Source organism: Anarrhichthys ocellatus, unplaced genomic scaffold (genome assembly GCF_004355925.1).
Source record: "Anarrhichthys ocellatus isolate YVR2014 unplaced genomic scaffold, GSC_Weel_1.0 scaffold33, whole genome shotgun sequence".
Taxonomy (NCBI): Eukaryota; Metazoa; Chordata; class Actinopteri; order Perciformes; family Anarhichadidae; genus Anarrhichthys; species Anarrhichthys ocellatus.
The window spans coordinates 294,180-311,162 of record NW_022280063.1 but is presented as its reverse complement, the minus strand read 5'-3'; the positions used below and the strand labels follow the sequence as shown (position 1 = coordinate 311,162).

The window sequence follows — 16,983 nt, the reverse complement described above, 5'->3', positions numbered from 1 at the left end:
GGGGGGGACTAGGGGTCAGTGACCCTGACGAAAGCGACAATTAAAGGAAACTGGATGTTAAGGGCTTCACATTCTAACAAACAAGAGCCGTCATCCTTCCAAAATGGCTATAATGGAGCCATTGCTACAGTATTGTGTGACTGACAAATGGCCATATACTTTATACATTTAGAACTTTGATATAACTCAGAATAACTAATTAACATTACAAATTGCACACGCGCAAAATCAACACATTTGACTTTAACTCACTTAAAAAAAGGCAACAAGTACTTAATAGCCCTTTTTCACCTTAACAATAAAAGAGGGTGGGGAAAGTGAGGAGATAAATGAGACATACCTGTGAGCTGGGAGAGGGGGGGGGGGCAGAGAGAGGAGTGAGAGATCACTAAAGGTTTTATCCAGTTTCTGGACATCTTTGCTGAAATACATAAATAATAAAAACAGCAACAAAAGTAAACACAGTGGCAGTTGTTCCAAGAACCGGCTGGATTTTCCAGACTTCCCTGGATAACAATGTGCTGATCCTCAGAGCAAGTTTAGAGGAAACTTGTTCAACTATCTCTGTGACCGGCTCGGATGTGTCTGTGGACTTCTTCGTCTTTGGTGGACCTGCACAAGTTAAGATAAGTCTCTTTTCCTGCAACTCTTCTATTCTCCTGCTTTAGCTAAATAATGTGCATCCCCCATCATTTCATTTCATTTCATTTTATTCAGGATTCAGCACCACAGCAGACTGGACAGCTCCGCGTTGGACTAGCCACGTTATAGGGAAGCTCCTGTGAAATGACACTATCTTACAGTCTATTGTAAACATATATTATCACATTAATAAGATTTTAGGATGATTGAATGAGACCGTGCAGCTCAACACATCATAAGGGCATGATCATCAGCCTCAGCATTATGTATGACCTACAGGAGCTCCAGCGCTCCAGGAACAATGTGCTTTTCAAAAGAAAAATCCCTTTGTGTCCTTTTGAAGACTCCATTATTGATGTTCTGTTAGAGATGATATTCTTTTATCCTCTCTACTCTTAGGGTTTAAAGGTGTGTTATGCTATGTCTATAGGAGAAGATGGTTTGTTTAAAATATTTGCATTCACTGATTTTTTTGGGCCACTTGTGGGCAGCAGAAACAAGCTGTAAACACAAAATTGACATATCGACACCTTTTAAATTATGGCTAATCATGTGTTTGCAGACAGTTCTTTAATCTGTTTCACCCAGCAGACACAATGCAACATTAGCAGTCAGTTGTATTCATGTTATTGGCAAAAAAAAGTCCAATATTCACTCTCCTTTTGCTCCGTTTTGGTCTTTACGAAACATCTCTAGTTTCTAAAATCCTGGAAAAGCGTCCCATGAGTACCGGTAACGACTGTAACCCTCCAGACTAGAACACAGAAAATCCAAACAAGACGCCCCGCAGCCAGACTCTAATCCAATCAGAACCAGGGGGAGGAGCAAAAGGACAAACGGAGACCCGCCAAATAATGGTATTGACCAATTTCCCCTACTGTGAGGCTTCGCGGGCAGCTGTCGGTCTAGACACGATGGCCTAATGTTACTCACACTTTGACAAATACTACTAATGTGCACATCAGAAAATAGAGGGGCAGATATGTACCATGTAAATTGCACTTTTATGGTAAGTTGTGTCACTTATAACCCTCCGTACTGTCACACACACACACACACACACACACACACACATACACACACACACACACAGTGGGAATTCTGTGTGAAGTGTGAAGCCATTGACAAAGTCTTACGGAGTTTAAGACTCAAAGAGGTTTAGTGAGAATTGGCTTACAGTGATTGGATTATGTAAGCTCAAAGGCCCAGTGAAGAGGAGACAAACACACACAAACACACAATCCCTTGAAATGTCTCCCTTGTCTTTTTTTTGGGGGGGGGGGGGGCTGGACGAGAAGCTAAGAATTAATCCTCATTACGCAATGAAGGAAAATCTGTTTGTGAGTTTAAATGGTGCGTAAAGCATGTGTGGACTCCTGTCATGTGACGGCCCTGCGCATGGGTTTGAATCGACCCTTTCATGTAACACTCCATGCGCTTTGAACGTGTTTTGTAACTTCTGACCGAGGTCTGCTCCCGGCAGGAAAATGGCACTTTATGGACAATTTTTATTTCAGATGATTTACATCTCAGTTTTGCTAAATCAGGACCTCTAACAAAAATATCTGATCCTCTGATCAAAGCTAAAACTTTCCCTTTCATGGTATAGAGCAAAACGTTGCACATTTCAGGCATAAGCTGGTATAACTCTGTTAGCCGAATAAATCATTTACATTCTTAAATGAATGGTTGAACCTAATTGCTGACCTTTTCTCTGGAGGGTTGACCTGGCCCTGGTGAAAACTACATAAAGAAAAAATATTTATTTAATGATATTGTTTTCCACTTGAAGAGCCAGTGTGTAATGTTTAGGGGGATCTATTGGCAGAAGTGGAATATCATATTAATAAATGTGTTTTCTTTAGTGTATAATCACCTCAAAATAAGAGTTGTTCTGCTTTTGTTACTTTAGAATGAGCCGTTTGTATCTGCATATGGAGCGAACCTCTTCAAACTAAACACTGGCTCTATAGATCCCGACAGTAGTTTCAAGTCTTCTTCAATACAGCATGATGTTCATTTCATAAATTATGGTCCATTTAGAGTCAAATAGACCATAAAGCAGAGTATGCTTTGGGGCGGGCTACCTTGTGATTGACAGGTTGCTACCACGTTGTTGTCCGGCCTGGGAGTTGCCTGTGTTTTTGTCTGAGAACTTTAACCATTTCACAGGGTGTTTTCAGATCTTTAAAGTTAATCGTAATATTTTGGTCGACCAAAAATCTCTCAGTGTCCACTTCTTGTAAACAGTCTATGCTCTATATAGGGCCGTTCGTATTTTCGCATTGGTAACCGTATAGTTCCACAACACGTTTGGCACACAAGACAAGTTTCAGTTAGTTGGCTGCAACCTCTGCTAGATGCCCACAAATCTAGACCTTTTAAACGGTTGGATGAACAATGCCGATTAATTGGTGACATTTATGTTTATATATTGCTTATTTCTTGTACAGTTGGCTATCTGTGTAGCTATGTAATTTCTATTTTATTGTGTAGATGTTTGTTTTATTGCAGTGTGGTTGGGCTTGTGTATGCTACTGCATTCTTCTTATATTATATTATTTATTATAATTTATTTTGTTTATGCTACCTATGTCCTCATGTTTATGCCCCTGTCTTTATGTTGTCTTTAAATGTAAAGACATTGAGTTTACGTGTAATGAAATCTGCTATATGAATAAAACTGCCATTGCACCACTTCACTGAATCCTCTAGAGGACAGTGTGTTACTTCAGGGCTCAACTGATTGGTTCCCTTTCAGTCCACGGACACCATTTGTTTCACTGTGTAATGTTGAAGTGTTAAGGATTCTTGTTTAGGGTTATATGATTTCACATTACGTAATCAAAACTTCGAACCATTTTTATTATACCATTGGTCACACACTAGAAAACTTCATAACATGTTGTATGATCAAAGTTATTTTTTATATTCTATTTATGTTTCGTTAATGTTAATAACTCCATTTTATTCAGCAACCATGCCATTATAATAATATTCATTTGTGTTACACATAATTTCCCTGTAAACCCCATTCAATTCCCGTGTAGAGAGTTTTGCTGCAAAAACTACCGGATACATGCACACGCACACACCCACGCCTCTGTGAAAACTTTTCTCACCCCTGATTGGTCCCTACAGGGCCAGAGAGGGTGGGGTAAAGCCGTGATGAATTAGCATACCGATCAGGGCTCATAAATGTGGCGGCAGCCTCACCTGATGCCTCACACAGCACTAAACACGTGGAGAGGGACTGCGGGTCTGGTGTGCCTGGCACGAGAGTGGAAGTACAATTCTGTTCTGGGTAAAAGCAAGGTCACTCACCTCACAGAAGCCACGCACAGGTCCTGTCACCGTCCGCGGTCTGTGCGTAAAAGCGCACAGCCAAAGCAGAACTTCACGCGCTCCCAGGAGACGTCTTCCCTCTGGCTCCTCCGGCCAGTGGTGGTGTGAGACCCTCCGGTTGGTGACTTTCACACCCGGTTCTGCTGAGTTGTGGCCAGTCCGATCCAGAGCCCCGGGTCATCCATGAGGCTAGAGGCCACAGCTAGGATGGATGTGTTCAAGAAGCTATGGATGGCGCGGAAGCTGATCCTCGTGGTGTTCATCCCGCTGTCCCTGCTTCCCTTACCGCTCATCCACCCCACCAGCGTGAGTACAGGAAATGGAATATTGTTATTTTTCAAATTATCAACAGAAAAGACATTTCAAAATCTACCAGAAAGTCATGGTTTTCAAAAAAAGAGCACATTGCAATTGGATGGTAGAATTTAAAGGAGATTAGGCTATTAATAAAATACAACAAATCAAACTAGTTAATACTGGACACTGTAGGACCAGTATTGATTTGTATTTCAACACATAAGAAAGTAATTTAGTTCGAAATTATTAAATATATCATTAAACCACATACATACCTAGAAAACACCCGATGCAGCAGTAAACAAAACATCCAGCTGATGTGTTGATGTCCCTCCTGGTTGCTGCTAATGGCTTCACTGTCTTGATGGGATTTCGTGGTGTGTGTGTGTGTGAGAGAGAGAGAGGGAGAGAGACTAGAGAAAGAGAATTAATCAAAAGGCACACTGTCCACTGTGTTGATGAATGCTTGTGTCGAGCTTTCCGATCATCAGCTGAGCTGTGTGTGTGGAGGAGAGATGTCGCGACATGTTGATGAGATGGAGATGCTGCTAAAGAGGGAGAGAAAAGAGAGGAGTGAACCACTTGATGCTCCTTCGGGCTCACGCTCAATCGGATTGTTTTCTGTGACAGCCACTGAGAAGTTCTCATTCTGCCTCGTAGCTGGTGTTTGTCTTTCATAAAATCTGTCAGACAAGTGAGATACCTCTGTCTCCACCTCATGGCCTCTTTCCTTCTTATGTTTGTTGCGTCTTAATATCAGATTTACATTTGCATCAAAAATGTTTTAAGTGGGCCCATAGGCCGTGAACAGAAACCAATATTCTGCATTGTCTGCCTGTTTTAACTTATTTACAGATGTACACATAACATCCAATTTTGAGTGGGCCTTTATTTCAGTTTAGAAGTGTTGAATGAATTTAAATAAAATTTAAGAGCAACAGATATAGAAACACTTTTTGTAATATGTAGGCTCACCAATAAATTATTTTAATGTCAAATGTCAAACTGTGTGTTGCGTAGTTAATTTTCTATGGCACTTTGCTGGTCTAAACACAGATTTTTCTGCAGTTGAAACTGGTTGAAAACGTCGAATCTACTATTGTTAGATCTGCAACTCCTTATATTTTTCTTTATGTGGCCCGCAATGCAAAAAGTTTGGTCACCCCTGGTCCAAACGGTCCACATTAGCCCCAGTTTGTGCCTTTCATGTACCACTATTTTGCAGTTACAGTCACAGTGCTGAGCGTCAGTTTCTCTGCCACATTTTTTTTTCTCAATCTTTGAAAATCTGGAAGACTAAAATAATATATTTATATAATATATATTTCTGTTATCAGCTATATTTCCTTCTTTTTATTATTTTATACTTTCATACAAAATTGCACATGATTTTTCTGGTGCTTTAAAACAAGAACATTTCCAGCTACCTAGATCACAAAATACAGATGCAACTTGAGAAAGTGCTAAATATCATTATATTTTATTTTTCAGAGAAACTGATGCTTTTTGCTGCGACTCACTTCAATGATTATTCACGAGAGGCATCAAACTGGGGCCAGGTCCAAATCTGTGTCAAACACCAAAAATCCTTTTCATATAAATCATAAAATATGATTTTGTCTGGTGATTAAGCTGCAATAAATCAAACTATGAAGTCGCACATAACATGCAAAACGGGACAGAAATGTAAAGGTATTTAAAATAAACAAGTGGGTTTGTTTGTAGCTAACATTCTTGCAAATAATCATGCATTCACATGCTTATTACCATATCATTAATATTAACTTTCTGTTGTGTTTTTTCAACACTCGTTGAACATTCAATATGGCCGTTGCTAAAGAACCACCATCTCAAACAATAACTGCACGAGTTGCGACTGTGTCTATGTATTATAAATGGGCTCTTCTGTGTCACAGGTGTGTGTGTTTCTTGTAACGTCATTAATATTCAAAAGGAACCGTTACTTGCTCACATGTTGTCTGTCAGCCAATCAGCTCTGTGGCCCGCAAGCCTTGTTGTTATGTAGGGACTGGTGGATGTTTGGCACGGGTCGGTGGCGCAGCATGAGAGCCAACAGAGAACAAAAACTTCACTACAAAGAAAAAGAAAGAAACAATCCGAGCAATTAAGTTGTATAATCACCTACCAGCACGCTGGATTTCGGCCCCACGTGGCTTCCTTACGACACCAGGGACCCCAGACTGTGTCAGGAATGTGGCAGGGGTTTGAAGAGCGTGTGTGTGTGTGTGTGTTTGGAGTAATACTGTGTCCAGCTGCAGAAAGACAGAACATCTGTTGGATGCAGTCAGGCCAGGTCAGACGGGGAGAGAGACTTGACAAAAATCCAGAGCCAATGGCAGATATACTTTTGCCATTTTACATCCCCTTACAAATGAATAGCTGCAGATGAATCAATCTATAGAACAGAAGTGAGTACAACACAATGTATACTTGGATACAAAGAAAATGTTCCCTAGGATGCTAAATAACAGTCCATTGAATGTTTAAATTAAATGCCCCTTGGGTTGATAATGTGGGTCCCTCAGTCACTTAGTCCCAAAATATCCCAACAACAATGACATTACATTTTTAACAGAATTCATGGTCCCCAGAAGATGAATCCTAGCGACTTTGTTCATCCCCTGACTTTTTCTCTGGCTCAACACTGTTAGAGTGATGCAAGATGACGTATTGTGGAGGCCAACCCGGAAGTTAGAATTGCACTGGTTCCCTCGACAAAGAGCCAGTGGGGGTTTCTCCATGGGATTTATGATTATTGCAGAAATATAATTTTCCCAGATGAACACCACTCCTATGATGTTTGAAGCAGAAATGCAATCGCAAGAAGTAAGAAGCTAACGTTGTGGCCTACTTAACTTCTACTTTGTGTTTATTGCTAATAAGCTGTTACGGCCTATATAGTGTGCCTAGGGGTACACTGGAAGTAACATAAAAGGTGATGGAAAACCTTGGCAAAAGTTTAACAAAAACTAAGAGGATAAGGCAGCGGCAATTAGACACATTTATTAACAGTATAGATGAACAGGAACAAACCAACTAAATAAGGAAGCGTAGCTGTCAGGGTCTCTAAGGCCAACATAATAAACAAAACCCCCATGCTAACTGGAAAAGAAGAGGTCAGATGACCTACGAACAAACAAACACAATACTGAACTCCCTAACTAGTCACAAAAATAGGAGAAAACTTTACAAAATAAAAGGCAGAGAACCCCTACAAAGCTTCCATGAAGTTTGAACCCCAGGTACGGCAGCACAAATGCCCTTGGTAGCAGTAGCAGCAACAGCAAACCCACAGCGCCACAGGCCCAGAGTGAACAAATGGGGGCCGGGAAACACTGGATTCGGGGTTGATATGCGGCTCCACTGATGAAATGAGGACTCTCAGGTGTGGGTGCTTCAGTGATCGTCAAGGGGCGTGGCAGACCTGAAAGACAAACAGAGCTCTCTACTAGAAAAAAGGCATCGTTAAGTCAGGGGGCGTAACATAAGCCAATAATAGTATGCTAACGCTCAAAACTAAAATGTTGAACATGGTAAAAAATGATGCCTGCATCAGCATGCTAGCATTGTCATTGGGAGCTTGTTAGCATGCTGAAGTTAGCATTTAGCTCAAAGCTACGTCCGCATCCCTGTGCGGATGTAAAGCCTCACAGAACTAATGGCTGGAGACTCTCAGTCTTGTTATAGGTGGCATATCATGAAAAACTCCCTTTTACATTGGGCATCCGGAGTGCCTACCGACCCACAAACTGTGAAACAAGACAATCCAGTCAGTTTTTTGTTGCCTGCCTAGATCAGAACACATTCAACAAGCCATTGCCATGCGGGCTCCTTAGAATATACCACCCATTGCTTCAGAACTACCTTTGCAAAGGTGCGCCATATTTTTCATGCAAGCCAATCAGAGCAGACTGGGTTTATTCGGAAGGGGGGCTTAAAGAGACAGGTGCTAAAACGGAGTGTTTCAGACAGAGGGGGAATACAGGTATATTCAGACAGTATGACAAACAACATGTGTTTTTTTGTACACTAAAGCATGGACACATATCATGCTCTTTTCAGGTTCATACTTGTATTTTGGGTTTCTACTAGAACATCTTGTTGGAATCTCTGAGCAGAGAGCATTGAAACTCCACAGGTGATGGTAACATAGGTGTTTAATCTTGAGTGCATGTGTTTTTGTATAGGTGGTTTCTCACATCTCACTTTATTTGACAAAAATAGACAAGATCTCTAGATTTAAAGGCTTTACTATGCTATATGTATGTGTTCACTTGTATTTGTGATGTTGGTTTAATCTGCGTATGGGTATACAATAGAATGTGTGTGTGTGTGTGTTAATGTTATCTGTCAGTTTAAAAGCCCATTTAGACCTCTGCTGATTGGTTCAGTGAATAGAGGTTTCAGCTGTGACCTAATCTGCCTATCAGGAGTCCTTCAGTCACTGTGTGTGTGTTTTTTTTTCCTTCTAAATACCAATCCATGTCCACAGATAAAGAGAATTGATGAGACAGTCAATGGTCTTCTGTTACATTTGAGACAGAAATTGGCCTGTCAGCGGTAAAACTGTCAGAGTTTGAGTAAAATGTCCAACTCATCTGACGTTTTTAGGTCATAGAGCTATGCGGGACATAAAAATCATTAAACCCACATGTGAAACTCTTTAGTTGGTTAATTCTGGCAAATATCTGCCAGCCAGAGATATTATGATGCCTATTTAAATCTGGAAAGCTAAATTAGGGCCTTAAACCTCTTCCTCTACACAGCCTGCTGTGACACACACAAACATGTGAGGCACTCCAGCATCACATTCTTACATTCTCAGAAAATCGAGTAAACTTTTGCTTACATTGTTCTTTTCTTAAAAATCCTTGAAATTTCATGCTTGTCACAGCAGTCTGACCTCAAAGCAAACACGGGCTCTCTTCCATTAGCATGTATTGACTGAGGTTGCATCAGCGATGGATGTTTGAGAATCTGATTGAAGCTGCAGTCCTTGTGTGGCAACTATCATCTGGGAAAACAGAGACCAATAGTCAATGATCAGTGACTGCTGAATCAGACATCACCCTCTGAGTTATGTCGTCCATGTTTGTCTCTCTTTATCTGTCCATTTGTTCTTAGTTCCCTTGTACCCCCTCTATTTTCCTCTTTCCACTTTTCTCTGACAGACTAACAGCTTAAAACCTAGCTTTGCTTTAATCCTGTTACCAGGCGACCTCATGTTTCTTGAATGTATAGTTGTGGTAGAGACAAACAACAGTTAACCAAATGAAGAATACACCATTTTTTTTTTTTTTTTTTTTACCACATTCTCTCTTTGTGAAGTTTGTATGTGTTCTGGGAGGATTTGGATTGTTACATTTTCTTTGGCAAGGCCCTATTTGGTTATGAACCCTAACAACTTGTTCTGTTCTCAGCCTAATCCAACAGCGGTTCCTGGAAATGCCTCTTTCCTCTTGCCAAGTTAATCCACAGTGAATCAGGAGCACTCGTTGTGTTGGAGTTACAACCTGTGCAATGAAAGCCAAACCAATACCAAGCCACAGCTACTAGAAGCAACTGTGGTGATCCCAAAGGCTGCATATAATAGTGGACGTAGTCACCGTGATGTCCCCCATTGGTTTTTGGACTGTCGTTTTGAAGCCTCGAGTTCAGACTTTTGGCCGTCACCATCTTGTTTTTGGGCCGTTGCCTTCTTCTTGGTTGTGGCAATTCTCAGGACAGATCTGAGGTGTTCATCAGTTAACTGGGATCTGTGACGTGATTTGTTGATGTTCATCACGCTGAACGTCTGCTCACACACATAGGTAGAGCCAAACAACACCAGCATCCTCTGTGCCATCCTCCTAATGTTTGGAAACTTAACTTCGCTTAATGAAGCATAAAACTCATCCAGTTTAAGGGAGTTGAACTTCGTTTTAAAACAAAAACGATCTCCGTCCACACGACGTTTCAGCATCGTTTTCGAAATGATCTCCGTCCAGACTAAAACGCCTGAAAACAAATATCACGTGACTATTCGCGGACACTGGGCATGTGGGTGCCGTTTAAACAGGAAGTAGATTGGTTGCTTAGTTAAACAAAATACGACAGAGTAATAAAGTCGTCTTTAATAATGAAAGGTCGTGTTTGATGCATATCTTCTCTAAAATCTTCCTCTATGAACAGACACAGTTCGTGGAAAGTTTTAGAGGTTTTATTTTTCAGACGTAGTTACAACGCTGCAGGTCTTGCTCTATCTCTCTCTCACACATCAAATTTATTTTAAAATCAACACTTACACGTAAAGGTTTACTAGATTATGGGTCCATAATTGGTCAACACACGTGTCTCACTCGTTTCCTCTCGGTTTCGTTGTCTGTTCTCTCTTGTAGCTCTGCTGGTGGCTTAACTATCTGTACTACTGGAGAGCATTTAATGTTTTGTTCCTTTTACATTTTATCTGCGGACTTCACAATAGATGTGCAGAACAAAATAAGCATTATTAAGGACAGGAAAGTCCTCCGTTTTGTGTCCATCACCCTCCCTAAAGCCGCTAACCGTGACGTCCGCTCCATAGCGCTGATAACGCCGCTGGACACGCTGCTCGCTAATCGCTCCAATAACAGCTGCTTCCTCTGTAATAATGCAGACGTTAACTGGACAACAGCTATTAGTAAAGACAACAAGGTTAGCAACGCCTGTAATCAGTTGTCCATGTTAAATTAACCTGGTAGCCAATCGGTAATCAGTGTTGTTGTTTGTGAGCTTCTGGGTAAGGGTCACGTGATAGGGGTGTGAAGAACCAGGGAAGGACACGTCATGACTGCTAAGAACCAATCACGTAGCGAACGTGGGTGTGGGCGTCATCTAGAGAGAATAGACCAGACCCCAGCAAAGGCCAATTGTGTCTGGAGTGTGCCATCTAGTGGGATCAACTGAAACGCCTGGTATTGCAGGAAAAAGGCAAAATGAATAACCCAACGGGCCGTATATGGCCTGCGGGCCGTAGTTTGCCCATGCCTGCTCTAAATGGACCATAATTGACTCAATGAACATCATGCTGTATTGAAGAAGACTTGAAACTAGAGATTGAGACCATAAACTCATGTTTACAATGTTTACTGAGGTAATAAATCAAGAGAGAAGTAGAGTCATTTTATCATAGACTTCTATACAACCAGAGGAGTCGCCCCCTGATGGACATTAGACAGAATTGACTTCACTTTTCGGACCCGGAGGTTGCAGCCTGTGTGATCCCTTGATTTTTCATCAATACTTGCAAAAGTAATAACATTCCCATCAGCCTCAGCTCTACTTTGCTTTTATTGAAAACATTAGGAAATATTAGCATGCTGACATGCTGTATGAAGTTGGTGAACAAAGTGAACATAATACCTGTTTAACATCAGCATGTTACTAATTATTTTCATGCTGCAAGTTCATATTTAGCTCAAAGCTCCGCTGTACTTGAGTACAGGAAAGTTGTAGTTTTTGTACCTTTTCATTCATCAAACATTCACCAACAAAAAGGTTTCATGGACATTTTATAATTTAAAACTAGATTTTATTCAACACAACAGAGATGCAGAACTCATTTTAAAAATGGGTGCTATGCAACACACTTGGCAGTGATTTCTGTAAAGTCCATGGTTTGAATGCCTGTGAGCTCTGAACAGGTCTGGCCATGCCTCATCCTAAAGCCCTGTGGCTAATTCTCCGCCCTCTGGGTTTATTAATTTGAGATTAACTGACCTGTTGCTGGCAAGATGTTATGCTGAATGTTCCCCTTATGTAAAAGTAATACGAGCTCACACAGCATGTGGCAGAAGTGGAAAGTGCGTATGTTTAACAAATGTGGGTATAGCAGGTTAACAGATAAATCCTTCTATCCAAATAATCTTTTTCAAAACATGTGCAGTGCCCTTTATATTTTTTCTGCAATTTAAGTTAAACCGTAAGGACCCATCCTTGAATTTGGGGTGTACAATTGTCCTCCGAGTGGTGTAAAAGGTTAAATGAAAGTCTTGGTAATCTTCACAAGGTCTTAATAAACGTCACGAGATTCCTCTTTAGTTTTTAAGGTTGGGGTAAATAGCTTGCCTGGCTGTATTTAGGTAACTTAATCTGCTTACAACCCTAAGTAAAACCACAACGTGTAATTTTCACACTTTGTTTTTTGTACAAATTAACAAATGAGATGTAGATGATTTTTTTGCAACCTTTGGACAGAGGCAGGCTCGCCGCTCAGCCCCTGCTTCCACACATTACGACGCTAAGCTGACCGTATCCTGGCTGTAGGCTTCTCTTGTTTCTAAAAGTTGCCAACCATTTCCAAATGTGTCTGCTTTAATGTTAAGTATAACAAAAGAAGTGTCTTATCTGGTGGGTGATGAAACATTATTTGTTCCTCTCTTTGTGTTTCCTCACTTACAGGAGGCATGCTGTGCGTACGTGCTGATGGTGACCGCAGTCTACTGGGTGTCTGAGGCTGTTCCCCTGGGCGCTGCTGCTCTGGTACCCGCCTTCCTCTATCCGCTCTTTGGGGTACTCAAGTCCAGCGAGGTGAGTCTGTATGTATTGTTAGCCATCTGTCTGTTTTATAGTTTTAGTGCGAACATTTTCTCAGAGGCTGAAATGCAAAAAGCCCCCTTAGAATTGGTGAGGACAAAAGGGGTCAAGGGCTAAAAGAGGCTAAAAAGCCACACGAGGCCCCTTTCTGTTGGTTTTGTCACTTCAATCTTTGACAGCAAGCTAACAATGTGAGTGGCCCTCTCCACCGCCTGCGCTCTCCTTTCCAATAGACAAATTAGGCTGGCGCTGATAGCATTATCTCATCACAATGACTACAGTGATTGTAGTTTCCTGAAATCAGTGTGATTAGAAATTGCCTTGTAAACAAAGAATTCAGATTGCTTCAACCCAAATAATGATAACATAACACTGGAGCAGAGTCATGGTGTGTAACAATGAACTCCATTGACCTTAATCTGGATTAGCCTATGCTGAAATGTGTCCCCTTACATGGGTTACTTACAGTTCCATTGATACTTCTGTTTACATGTTGCAGAGCAGAGCTCATTCGATAACTGAGGATATCCATTCCCCACATGCTATTTGGAACAACGTCTCTGTTTTTCTGTAAGGGATGTGGAACATAAATCTTTTGGTTTGAGAAGATTAAACGGATGAAGGGGAAACAAGGGCTCTGTTGCAGGGTGTCGACCTTTGTCTCTCTGAGGGGGGAAAAGTGAGAGAAACACTTATTAGAGCTAAACCATGTAGGGCTTAACAGCCACTTAGGGAAGCAGCGGTGCTGGGGGTATCCGGGTGTGACGACGTGTTACTGTGCTGGTAGTAAGAGTCAGCTGATCAGATTACTGTAGATGTAGATGTGCAGTAAATCCAGATCGAGAAGGAAATGTGTAAAAGGCCTTTCTGTGCGCTGAACCAAGTGTGTTTCAAGAACTCAGATCCACCTGCATGTGTCCGTGTATACTTTTAAGAATATGATAGGTTTCTTGGATGAGTTTCCGTGACAGTTTTACAATATGTTACTTATTGTATTACGTCATCATCTCCGAATACATCAAACATGCCAATCAATGGCTGATAACTTCACTTGAATGATTAACACTTTTTTAATCTGTTTTAATGCTGGTAATTCACAGTAGAAATGTTATCTTGATCTGCTGCCACTCTTTGTACGTGTTTACTCACTGTGAGCGTGGAATGGAACGGCGTCGGTACAAATTTAGGCCCATATTTCATCTGGTTAAAGTTTTCCACGTGAGACTTTCTAAATAAGCAAGTTTCTCTCGAAGTCGAGATGACCACTTTTTACCGGTCCAATCAAATGTAAAGGATTTGATTCAAATCTCTCTGTTAGCTGTACACCGCTCAAATATTCCGTTTCATTTTTAATACTCAACATAAACTAAAGATGCTCTAACATCTGCTTCACTGGGCCTTTTAAAACTAAAGATGTAATATTAAAATGTGTTGGAAACTATGAATACTGCTTGTTGGCTGTAAATCTAAATTAGGACTGATTAACAAGGTTTCTAAATGCTGACACAGGTGAGACAAGGAAGTACAAGTGACCAGTCTTTATATTGTATATATGCATACTGCAGCACTTATTCTGTATCTGCAAACCTGGAACCTCTCCAGCTTACATTATTCATCAGTGAGCATTTAAATATGTATTTTATCCAGTCTGTAGCATGCAACAAACACTCCTTTTTTTTCCAACTATAGAAATATTTGTAAATATTTGTAATATTTGTAAAGTCTAAGATCGAGGCAATCTAGAAAGTTGCTCTTTCGGGTGATTTTACAATTCTAAGAGTTATTATGGTGAAGGGAGGAGGAGAGTTGAAAGCATGTCCCTGCATCCTGTGTAGTTCCTGTCCTGTGCTGCTCCTTACACTTTGAAATGGCCGAGAAAGAGTGCAACAGAGCGATGTGTAAAAATGTCCAGCAGGAGGAAGTGCAGAGGGTTTTAGGTGAGAGGTGAGGAGGCGCGGTCTTATACAACACTGCGAGGCCGAGAACCCCGCGGGTGGGAAGTGGGGCAGATTAAAAAGAACAAGTGGGAAACTGTAAGTGTTGATCCAAAAGAAGGAGGGGGAAGTGCCTTAAGGAGGGAAAAGCAAAAAGGGCCCCGTCTACCTTATCTTCCTGAATTTGAATTCACACAAACTTTTATTTTGAAATGTCTCCTCTGTGTGTATGTTTAGGTGGCAGCGGAGTACTGTAAAGACACCACTCTGCTGCTGATGGGAGTCATCTGCCTGGCCGCCTCTATAGAGAAGTGGAACCTGCACAAACGCATCGCTCTGCGCATGGTGATGATTGCAGGGGCCAAGCCCGGCATGTGAGCAGCACACATCCACACACTCGCTATACACACTCAATACTGTTGAGTGAGGACTCACACTGGTTGTCCTACACAAATGTAAAAACACACACCCGCAGACATCATTCACTGTCCCTCTCTGTCCCCCCAGGTTGGTGCTGGGCTTCATGTGCTGCACAGTGTTTCTGTCCATGTGGCTCAGCAACACGTCCACCACGGCCATGGTGATGCCCATCGCTGAGGCCGTCCTGCAGCAGCTGATCTGCACAGGCCTGGCCGACGGCCACGTCGACTCCGAAACCGCTGAGGCCCCCGAGGACGACAGCGGTACGTCTGGCGCCGTCACCACAGGGGGAGGTCACTGAACTATAAAAGCTTCTTTGAAAAAAAATAAAAATACTCTTACATTTAACAGATTTTGATAGAAATGCTCGCACCAACACCAATGCAAGACTGGTGGATGGATAACAGGCGGTGAAGTTAAGCAAACTCAAAAGTCACAAATATGCGATGTGTTGAGAAAATAGATGGATCCAACCAACAGTTCATCTTGATTATAGTGCAGCGTGTTCCACAAACAGTTCAGGATTGTGATGAATGTTGTTGTCTGCAGCTGTTTCAGACAAAGAAGAGAACTTCGACAAAAACCAGCTGGAGCTGCTCTATCGCAACGACAGGTATGTGTGTGTGCGTGTGTGTGTGTGGGTGTGTGTGTGTGTGTGTGAGAGAGAGAGAAATGGCAGTTATTTCTCCACAATCTTCCTTGTTTTCTTCTCAATTGCAATTGCCAGAGATTCCCACTATGTATCGCAGTCCAACTTCAACTTTTAAAGTGAATTTCACCTTCTCAGATATCTTTCTTGTGTTTTGTTTTAAAACTAACATTTGTTCACAGCTTTTCAGCAATAGGGTGCTGCAGGAATGAGTCCTAAAACTCGGAAATGAGTCCGCATTTCCGAGATTTTACGTGTTTTAAAAAAGGCGATCGCTAACATCTGGCTAAATGAAACCACAAAAACATCATCACGCCAAAACTAGTCCGCTTTAAGCTCAGTGAAGTCATGTGACCAAGGTGTGGTTTGTTTATAGCCTGACGTTAGCTTTTTACTTCTGCCGATTCACACTTCAAAAATCAAAAAAAGTTTGTTAATTTTTAAAGATTATCTTGGTGAAGAAAAAGTGTCAGCATCATAAACATTTTGCCATAGAGATTATTTTCTGCATTGATACGAAATCCAAAAATTCTATTGGCTCTTTGTGGAGGGAACCAGCGCGATGCTAACTTCGTACATGCTTGGCGTACAAAAATCCGTCGTCCCTGCAGCGCTCTTCAGCGCCTCCTGCATTCGATAACTGACATCTTTCGTCATTGTGAAGTCTTCATGCCCTCTTCCCTTGTCCCTTGGCAGCGACTGCACTAAACAGGAGCTCTCCACAGGTGACGAGGGGGCGAATGGTTTGGGTCTCATCAGGCACACCAACGGACACCTGCCGCAGGTGAGGAACACACGCAGGCAGACACACTCGCACGGGACAATTAATGCCAGCAACATTATTTTATCTTTCATTCACAAACATCCCCCTCGCTCCCTCTCAGGTTGCGATCGAAATCCCGAACGTGAAGCGTGTGAGGACCAGGAGGGACTCCCAGTATCCCACCAAGAGGGACCACATGATCTGTAAATGCCTTTCGCTCAGCATCACCTACGCCGCGACGATCGGCGGCCTCATCACCATCACCGGCACGTCGACCAACCTTATCTTCGCCGAGCAGTTTAACACGTAGGTACACACACACACACACACACACACACACACACACACACACACACACA

General features: G+C 41.8%; 2 protein-coding genes across 5 annotated transcripts in view; one reads left to right on the top strand and one right to left on the bottom strand.

Annotated features, from left to right (window-relative positions):
* LOC116393374 (sushi domain-containing protein 3) overlaps positions 1 to 4,547 on the bottom strand; it is a 30,164-nt gene extending 25,617 nt beyond the window's left edge. For both annotated transcript variants that reach the window (XM_031865653.1, XM_031865654.1), the window contains exon 1: positions 3,967 to 4,547. The gene's annotated coding sequence lies outside the window, so the exon portion shown is untranslated. The remainder of the gene's footprint in view (positions 1 to 3,966) is intronic.
* slc13a4 (solute carrier family 13 member 4) overlaps positions 3,857 to 16,983 on the top strand; it is a 20,879-nt gene continuing 7,752 nt past the window's right edge. For 2 of the 3 annotated variants that reach the window (XM_031865652.1, XM_031865649.1), the window contains exons 1-7: positions 3,857 to 4,293; positions 12,724 to 12,852; positions 15,030 to 15,166; positions 15,300 to 15,505; positions 15,762 to 15,825; positions 16,558 to 16,645; positions 16,746 to 16,930. In XM_031865652.1, coding sequence (XP_031721512.1) covers positions 4,171 to 4,293; positions 12,724 to 12,852; positions 15,030 to 15,166; positions 15,300 to 15,505; positions 15,762 to 15,825; positions 16,558 to 16,645; positions 16,746 to 16,930 — 932 coding nt within the window. In that variant the 5' untranslated portion in view covers positions 3,857 to 4,170. The remainder of the gene's footprint in view (positions 4,294 to 12,723; positions 12,853 to 15,029; positions 15,167 to 15,299; positions 15,506 to 15,761; positions 15,826 to 16,557; positions 16,646 to 16,745; positions 16,931 to 16,983) is intronic. The other variant, XM_031865651.1, reaches the window with a different exon arrangement.